Source organism: Gavia stellata, chromosome 22, assembly GCF_030936135.1.
Source record: "Gavia stellata isolate bGavSte3 chromosome 22, bGavSte3.hap2, whole genome shotgun sequence".
Classification (NCBI taxonomy): Eukaryota; Metazoa; Chordata; class Aves; order Gaviiformes; family Gaviidae; genus Gavia; species Gavia stellata.
The window spans coordinates 9028117-9037829 of NC_082615.1; the positions used below are offsets into that span (position 1 = coordinate 9028117).

The following is a 9713-nucleotide window of genomic DNA, read 5'->3' on the forward strand; positions in this document are numbered from 1 at the left end:
TCAGGGGTGGGATGCTTTGAACAACACTGTGTTCCTGCAAAAATAACGGTACGAAGCATGACTCAAGATTAAACCAAGGCCCTTCTTCAGTGCCTGAGTGGATAACAGCGTCATTGCTTCCGACTGCCAGTGGGCTGCAAGGCAGCAGCAGCATAAATGGAAATTAGTCTCTTTAAGGATGGCAGGCAGGGCTGCAAGCCTGTATCAATGCAGAGCACAACTGAACATAAAATGACCCCCTTAGCAATGGCACCGTATCAAATAAATCAGCGTCTCAACTTACCTTGTGAACGCGTTATCCTTTTGCAAACGGAGAGTAAACATAGCAGAGGAGGCAAGCTGATCGGCAGAAACCGGAGCTCTGAGGCAGGGTCCCCTTACACAACAGTAGTCCTTTTTCCCGGCAGGTCGGAGGAGTTTTCGTAGGCAGAGACGAGCCCCTTTGCCCAGCGGGTGCCGGGGGAGCCCTGCTGCATCACCACCAGCCGGATCGGGGGCTGGGTGTCTGCAGGGACCTCGGGAGCATATTCCTTGCTGGGATCCTTCCCCCTGCAGTCATAGAGCACGCAGGAGATCAGGAAGACCAGGAGCAAAATAACGTAACTAGCTACCAGAATGATGAGATTCAAGGTAACAGGGTCAATCTCCAAATAAAACTCCATTTGGTCCCATACTATTGAGTGCAAACCCAGAGAATGAAGTTTCATACGCACGAGTGAGCGACCGCTAACTGATCAGAATAGATGTATTGGCTTTGCGGTAAAAATACATTAATCCTCAGGTCCGCTGTAGCAATGGATTTCCCTGAACTGGATGATTAAAGCAGCTCAGTTTAATAACTTAAGCTCCTTCTTTTAGTGCTACGTTGCCTACAGTGGCAGAAGCTAAATTTGATGCTATATTGACAGGAAAATATCCCCCTTGCTCAGGGAGTCTCTCTTTCCTTGACGGGCAGGTACCAAACTGGGTTTCTTCTAAGGGCATTTTGCAGAATCTCCCTTCTACAAGTAGGTTTGGGCTCATAGGATGAAGAAAACTGAGCTGTGTAATTAGTAAATGAATAGAGATAAATTAGGGAGAAAATCATTTGCAAGGTAACTTTTCTAAGAATCTAATGAGCCTGATTTTGACTAAGGCCTTTTTGCCCTGCCCTAATGCTATAGAGGGGTTTTTAAAGTGATTTAAAGACTTTTATTACCCACTTCCATGTCAGGATTACTGGTACACGTCACACCACCGTATCACACGCTGCCCAGCCAGCCCTCGCACAAACCGAGCTGTAGGAGCCTGCTTCCCGCAGGCTGCTCTGTCCCCGTTGAGTCTCCCGCGTACGAGAAGGTGCAGCACGACTGGAGAATTTCTGTAGCCTGGGCACCACCAATTTCTTTTTCCTGTGTGGACCCTCTGCTTGCTAAGAAAAGGTGAAGTTTGCGATGTGGCTGTGCCATGCCTGGCAGCAGTGCCACGCTGCCCAGCCATAAAACCTGCAAAACCTTTTTGCATCTCCCAGGTTTACATCTCTGAAGCCAATGCATGAGTAGGGACGCGTATAGCTGCCATGCATTGCCCACACAGCGCTTGCTTGTTTCCTTAGAAAACTATGCTAGAGAGACCATCCCTCCTCAAAAACAAAAAAAAAAAAAGAAGAAAAGGTGTACCAGCCTTTAAGATACCAGGAAGGCAGATGGGAAGGACAGGAGGTGATGCTGATGAGTGCCACAGACCCTATGTCAGCGTGCTCACCAATTCCACGCAGAACTCCAAGGTTTTGGTTAGCATTACAGCACAGGAGGGTTTTAGGAAGAGATTAGGCTGTCCCAGCTCATCGCGCTGCCAGAGCTGTGGAAAAGGGCTTTACATGTCAGCGAGAATCCGATCCGGCGTGTCTAAGCTGTGAGTAAAAAATATGTCATGGGGCCATCCTGCTGCCGCAGACCTGAACACATGCCGCTCGTTTTAAGGCCAACATCATCTGCATTCCCCACCATCTGCCCTCCCGGCTCTCTTAGCTGAGAAGTTTGTATTGAGAAGTAATCCCAAGTCTGGGATTGCAGGAGGCACGCTCAGCGGGGGGGAGGGAACCCCACAGCACCAAGGGTGCACAGTTTTGTGACCCTCACATTGTGTCTCTGTTGCACATCATGTGCCACATCCGAAGCAGACCAGGCATTTGGCTCTTCAGTGTAGTTTAGGTGAGGATGAGATTTGTCAAGAGAGACTAAGGCTTTTGATATGCACTTCCCCTCCAAAGCAATAATGATCAGAGCTGGGACTTGGTTTCAGTCCTCGCTGGGAAACTGAGAGTCTTTTGAAAATCTCTCCAAAATGCCTCAGGAGCGCAAGCGCCTTCGAAAGGCAATAGGGTTTATGGTCTTAAGTTTCAATCATGTCGCCCTACAAAATTAGTAGCAAAGTAGTAGTTCACATGTTGAGAGAGATACAGGATTTTTCATTAGTTTAAGTCTTTTAAACTAGACCTCAAATGGCAGCCTAGATTCTGAAAACTCAGCGCTGTGCTTGCAAAAGACAGCTTATGGGATTTTCCTCCGCTGTGTTTATTTAGTACCAGCAAGTTTGCCAAACCTGAATTGTCTCCTCTGAAGTCCTCCACACTAATAGCTTAGTTTCAGATTTCCGTCTAATATGGCAGCTAATATTGCATATACATGACATTAAGTGTTTAATTTAGATAGGCATCATGCCAGCTTTTAGGGGGACTTTTCAAAAGGTAAAAATCAGGGACTAGATTACTGCACCGCCTTCCGCGTTGCTGCAGATGTGCTCTCTTGGAGAGAAAAGCCTCCACGTTTCTACATCTCCGCAGCTTCCCAAAACACTGCCTTAGAGTGGAAATGTATTATACTTTCAAAACACCTCCCGAAGGCTGTGCCCAGGGCCTCGTTTGCAGCAAGATCTCGCATTTGTGCTTTTGTTGCATTCCCAGGAGCCCCGTCCTTGAGCTGCTCACAGCAGCGGGCACCTGGAGTCAGCGCACTGAAAGCTGAAGTCTACGAGGGGATATGGCTTTGACACCACTACTTATTTCCTCCTCCCAGCCCACATCCAGGGCAGACCATAGACATTCAGCATTTGATAGTTCTGCACCCAAGGATGGCCAGGGTCTAACGCTGCCTGCCAGCACCCCTGTCCCAGGAGCAGGCAGCATAATGCTTCTCGGGAACCCCGTCTCCATACACATTGGGGCTTTTTATAGTGGAGCCTTACTCCGGTGAGCTGGCAGCACTCCCGGGGTCGGTGTCCTGAGTCCTCCCCTGCTTGACACCACTCCTTCCTGCAGCCACAGCTCCGTAGCTGATCACCCCTTGCCAACCTTCACCATCTCACCCGCCTCGTGCTGTTCATGCCTGCACCCTTTTCTTAAGCATAAGTCGTTAAAATCCCTGTTTGCATCTGCGCTGATGGCACACTGACAGCTCTCCCAGCTCTGCAGCGAGCAGGTACGCATTTCCCCTGAGCAAATGAGAGTCTCGGGAGCTTTGGAGGACTGGGAAAAACCTAAGCAAGTTCCACGTGTGCTTCCCCAGGCAGTGCCGGGAGCCTGGCTGATGGGGCGAAGTGCTGCCTTGTGCTTGTGCAGGCTGGCTCTGGCAGCGACACGCAAGACCATGTCTGTGGGTCCCGCTTTCCTCAGATGTCCAAAATTCATCTCCGCTATAATTGCTTCAAAGGCCAGACCAGCTCTGCCACCAGCTGTACCAGAGTGCAGAGATGGTGGGTTGCACAAAACCTCTGATATGGATTAGCTGAAGTTCGCCATTTATTTATTCCACTATTCCGTTATTTAATGTTTGACAAAAAGCCTACCCCGAGGGCCAGAGCTCCTGGCTGGAGACCCAGGGCCACCCGCTGCCACCAATGCAACTCCACACTCAGTTCTTTCCTCTTGTTTTGTCCACCTTGCTTTATAGACACTTCTGGACAGTAAGCACCTCTTCTTCCGCAAGCACCCAGTTCAGCTGGGATGAGAGATGAGGGAATAAGATGTACATAATAGAAAATGATGTATTTTTTATAATTTTTGCTTGAAGCCATCGTACACTGAATTTCACAGTACAAAAGTCCAGAGGTTAATAAAAACGGTAAAGAACTTCCCTATAATCAGAGAAAAAACAGATTTTTAAAAAGAAAGTGTTGGGAAGAGGTTCTAGTGACAGAGAGCTACAAGTGCTCTTTTTGCTTTGAGAGCAACTACAGCACAAGTTGCAAAGGGATTGCAGGGAATGGCTGAAGAAGAGAAATCAGTCTGCAGGAAACTACAGCTTCATCTCATCTAATGCAGGAGTCAAATAACAGGTCCCTCCTGCGCTGGCTCTCTTTGACTGCAGCAGGTTAGGGCTGAGCACACAAGTGTTTTGGCTGGCAGATCCAAGACACAGCAGCTCGGAAGTGCGACGCGTCACACAATGCACCGAGATTGATGTACACAGCAGAATATCCGAAAGGGACCAGGCTCTGCTGGACTCAGCCATATGGAAGCATAAAGCAGTTTCCAGTCCTGGTGCTTCCCAGGTGAAGCCCAAGTAGCCGGAGTGCCGGCAGAGCCCTGTGCGCTGCAGAAAACGCTGCTCAACATGCCTGGCACAGCTGACCCGATTCCAACCGGCTGCACCTCAGAGCTGCAACCCAGTGAGATGGGCATCACTGCCAGGCTTGATTAGCTTAACTGTAGTGTCATTGCCAAAAATAGCCCCTAGGAAATAAATCTCTTCAATCCTGGTGCAGTGTGAAAGAAGAAGGGAATATGGATGACAGCAATCCCAGCATATTTCAAACAGGACCATGAATGGACTGGGATGCGGTATCAGAAAGGACAGAGCTACCTCCTGGGTGACACCCTGTCCTGCCGCGTCTCTGCAGCTCAGGACAGCGAAGGTGGATGTGTCTGGGCTGCAGGCAGCTGCCCGAGTCCATCGCCTTCCTCACGCAACAAGTCAGAACTTAGGAGGGAGACTGCAGAGATTTTAGGGCAATGGGGAGAAGCCTGGTGTGATCAGGAGCCAAACCACAGTTACCCCAATACCTACAGTCCAAATCTCAAGTGTCCGGAGCAAGTCCAACGAAAGCAGATTTGTTACGCACACCACGTGCGGACACCAACGGCAGAAAGACGGCCGCAGAGCTGCTCCCAGGGTGCAGCCAACCCCTGCTTGAACAGCTTTGGGTGTCCAGAAAGGGGACGCACACAAGTGCGTGCGTTTAGCCTATAGCTTTTGGGGTGTTGCCCTGCTCTAGCACAAGCTGTGCCAGGGTGTAAGAGGGCTTGGACCCCCTCCCTCACCCCCCGTGCTGTAAGGAGCTGCTCCCCCAGACCTGCCCTATTACCCGCTTATTTCCAGAGTACAAGAAGTAGTATAGCACAGGAGAACCTTGGTGAAAGGGAGCTGGAATCGACCCGTGCCAGCAGAACCAGCGGGGGACGAGGGCTAGCCGGGAGCCCAGCACGGCACACCCGAACTCCGGGCCACCGAAGCGAAGCACAAGCCGTGCACATAACACAACGACTCCATCCCCCCGTTTTCCTCCAGGCCTCTTTCAGCTCAGCTTCCAGATGATCACCACAGCCTTACACATGCCGAACCCACGCTGACCACACGTAGGTGCTGTTGCTCTCCGTATGAAAGCGCCCAAAACCCCGCGAGCAGCCCGCAGCCCCCGCGCTGCGGCACCGGCACCGGCACCGCCCGGGCCCGGCAGGCGGCAGCGGGAGGGCGCGCGCGGCGCGGCGCGGTGCGGCCGCCCCCACCGCGGGCGGGGCGAGTGCCGCCGGTCGGGAAGGAGACCTCGGCTGTTTTAAGCTCTTTTGGTCAGTGGTGTCCCTCCTTGGGCAGCATCTGAAGAGAGAAAGGAGTTCCCACCGTGGCTGTTCAGGGTTTATACTACGCTCTTTCTCAGGGAGCATCTGAGCGCGGTGGTTAAAGCGTTTCCTGCTTTAGAGGTGCATTTGTTATCTGTTTGATCTCTACAGCGTTAGAAAACAGTTATTAAAATGCTGCTTTTGCAAAAGGAATAGAAATTCAAGAAGTAAAATGGAAAGGAAAAAATATAAAATAGTCATTATGGTATAGAACTAATCTACTTAGTTATTTGTATTGCAGTTCCCTCCTGGGACCCTAAACCCACAAACATATTAGTCAGTGAAACATCTGACTTTGAGACTACGACTAGTGCTACAGAGGTGAAAGAGACAGCTAGCACTTGAGGTTAAACACATCCTGAATCAAGCCAAAAAAAAGTCAGAAGCTCAAAACAAAAACTGAAGTCTTACCATATTAAGCATTGCTCACAAATATCACCTGCACATCTTCAGCTCCTCTCCCCAAAAGCTTAAACACCATTGCTGCTCCATTTATGAAAGCACTTCTCACCAACAGCCCCTTGTACCCAGAAGGGCAACATACTGACTTAAATCCAATTTCCTTTATCTGCAAATCAACTTACTAGAAAAGTCTCAGCTGGAGAGGATTTGGTTCTCAGTAAAATAAAGCCAGTTGCTATGAGGTGGCAGACGCTGATCAGCTACTTTTCTGATTGCTTTTTCTTTGTCTCAGGGCTCCAGGTGAGATGTAGTCCTCAAACCCATGGCCCAGCTGAGATGTATCAAACAGAAATGGGGTGCTGGTGTTTACTCCCACCCCAGCTCCCTGCTGGAGGGCTCTGCTGGCATCAGAACCGCCTCTATTTGGTGCTGCGAGAAGCAAAACCCAAAAGGATCTGATTTTGTGCTGTGACATTTGCTTTGGATATGGATTTTGCAAGCAAAAAAATAATTTTCCTATAGAAGAGTGTGCACAAGTCCAGGATGATGCATGACAAAGGGACTGAGGGGTTAGAGAGCTCGACCCTAGCCGGAGGGTTCACGAGATGTGACAGGCAGCACTCCTTTTCAAGATCTCCAGTAAGATGTCATTCAAATGAAGCTGAATGTTCATATAGAATAGTTTAAAATTTAATTGACTTTTTTGGTAACTAGGAAGACAGATTGATGTGAAAAGGTAAAACCCATGGCTTGATTTTAGAACAGTGATCTAAATCTTCATGTGAGATAGATCTCTAGAACTTTATCAACTTAAGTGGGCTGGTATCAACAGAGCATGGGTGCATTTTAGTCAGCGCTACTCTGTAGGGTGAGAGCCTATAGAGGGTTAATATCTGAAGAAAGGGAACATGGTTATTTTTCATCTCTAGGTAACTTTCCAATGAGAGCTCAACTACCTCAAACTGTGGCAAATCTTGTTTGACATACTGTGAAATATTCAGTCGGTCCACTTGTCCTCGGCTGCTCGAGAAGCATGTGCAAATGTAAATGCCTTCTCATTATTACTGGTGAAATGACTTAAAAACAGGAGGAAGAAAACTAAAATGTTTGATACTGAATGCGAGTATCCTGGAATGGATCACGGATGGGTAAAGCACACTCAAATTGGGTTTCGATTCTGCTGGAGCTGGGCTGCTCATTTGGTTTGTCTTCTGTCCGGTAACATATCTTCTGCAAGAGCTAATCAAGATAATGCAGTTGTAAAATCAGAAAGATATATACATGGTTGCATCAAATTCAGTGAATCTCCTTTTGCCCACCCCATCCGAGTTTATTATCAAACTCAAAATTATGCCATGTAAGCTACCCCATCCTTTCCACTGTTCTGACTTGGTGCTGCACAAATAACTTCAGCCAAGTCTTTAAGGCTACACTTCCCTTATTTCCCCAGCACTGAAGTACATGCTCATACACTTTGCCGAATTGGGATGGATTTAGGCACACACAACGTTCAGCTCAGGCATGGGTGTTTAGCTGAACTTGTGGCTGCCAGAAATACAATTATTAGGTAGTAAAGCACTTAATATGAGAAAGCACAAATTGAGAGGTATAGCTTCTTGTTTTAGAGCGCTACAGCTTCTTGGTTTATTGCTTGTGAAGATTACGGGCTATATTCTTTCTTTCCTCATTCCCAGTAACTCAGGACTTTGCCGACCTGGCTCACTCTGGCTGGAGCGTGTTAGCAAGAGGCACTTGGTGTGCGGAGAGCGTGCTGGGGATGGTGACCTCTTCACCAGCACAACTGCAGCCTGGAAGAGGAAAATAGGCACTGGTACCCTTCGATGACCTCCCAGAAAAGTCAGGTGCTGAAGACACACAGGAGAGACGGCAGCACCCAGGCTGGGAGAGGGAAGGTGAGGAACTGAAGGCTCCAACTTTTGGCAGTGCTGCACACCAATTTTTGCCATTGCAGACAGAGCTGCTGAACCGTTCCCCTGTTCTGTTTGGCACAAAATCTGTACATCTTTCCTCAGGGTGACATATGTCTGTTTGCCTCTCTTTCTGTTTGCCTTGAATAAACCTCCGTGGGGCGGGATGTAAGGAATACATCACTATTCCTGGGGCATGTTTGAGCGCTGGTGTGATCATGTTACAAACCTGTGGGCAATAAATCAGTTTTGCTTCTGAATTCAATCTGCTTTTTCTTGATTGCTTTCAAGACTCTGCTACCTTGGGACAACTGGCAACACGTAGCTACTTTTCAAGGAACCAGAGGACTTTTGTGAACCGGGAATAGGTAGAGGCTCTTTGCCCATGTGTGCAGGTTCGCAGGCAGAATAAAACGCAAGAGTCACCGTGGTCGTGAGCAGCCGCTGCTGAAGTGGCCCTGCCAAACCAGGGGTCTCCAGCTCTGACTCCTGACCGCTGCTTTGTTGAATACAGTGGCGGGTGAAGAAGACACAGAGGATTTGGATGATGAGAAGAGGAAGGATTCTCTAAAAATAACGTGGCAAAATCTGGCTCAGAAGGTCTTGCAGAGCTCTCTGCTTGATTCAGCTGGGGTGCAACCAGAGAGAAAAAACCCTGAGGTTTCCTGAAGCAGCTTTTCTTGTTTGTTTTGATTTTTCAGGCTCCTCGTTGGGATCTCTGCAAATCTGTGTCACATCATGCGTGAAGGCAGCAAATAAAGTGAACTCTGAATTTAGCTTTTTTAGGGTTTTTCAGGGAATACAGGCCTCCCTCAAAAGAGGATACTTGAACACCAGTCAGACACCTGGTGAACAAACCAGCTGTTCACAACTGTTCTTTCCATCTCTCTTTTTCATTGTTTGCAGAAACAATGAAGTGATCGAGGACTAAGAGGGTTGAACTGACAAAAAAAAAGAGACCCAAGTGCCAAGCTCTTTAGTGCTCTTTGTAAAACCCAAATAAATGGAAAAATAAATCAAGCTTAGACATCAACAGGAAATTGAAAAGTTACATCAATGGAAGGACAGAAATGTATACGTCAATCATTTGGCTGGAGATGTTGTGGTATAAACAGATTTTTATCACATATAGCTCTCTATTCAAATAATTATGTCCTAGATTTCTTTTGTAGAAGTACACAGAGTACAATTTTGCCAACAAGCCTCTGGGAACAAATATGAAAAATAGAGCAAGACTGGCTTTGCTGTCCCTGATTTCAAGTTCACAAAGTTTTTAAAGCATCGGTTTAATTCAGAAAAACAGAAAAGGCTTATACCTAATCCTCAGTCAAGGCTGCAGGACTTGTTCAATGCCTGCAGCTAGGCACATGCCTACGTGTTTTGGTGAATAGAGATGGAATCCTTGAACTGTGCCATTCCCACTATGTTCAAACCCACTCAGCGTTGTCACCTCTCTCTTCCCTCCTTCACTGCAACCCACATTTCTTTCAGTCAGTTCCTTTGCCCAC

At 48.0% G+C, this 9713-nt stretch overlaps 1 protein-coding gene across 1 annotated transcript; it reads right to left on the bottom strand.

Annotated features, from left to right (window-relative positions):
• Nucleotides 1–377: 377 nt before the first annotated feature.
• SMIM36 (small integral membrane protein 36) lies at nucleotides 378–662 on the bottom strand. The gene has a single exon (XM_059828394.1). The coding sequence runs from the start codon at nucleotides 660–662 to the stop codon at nucleotides 378–380; it is 285 nt and encodes a 94-aa protein (XP_059684377.1).
• Nucleotides 663–9713: the final 9051 nt, after the last annotated feature.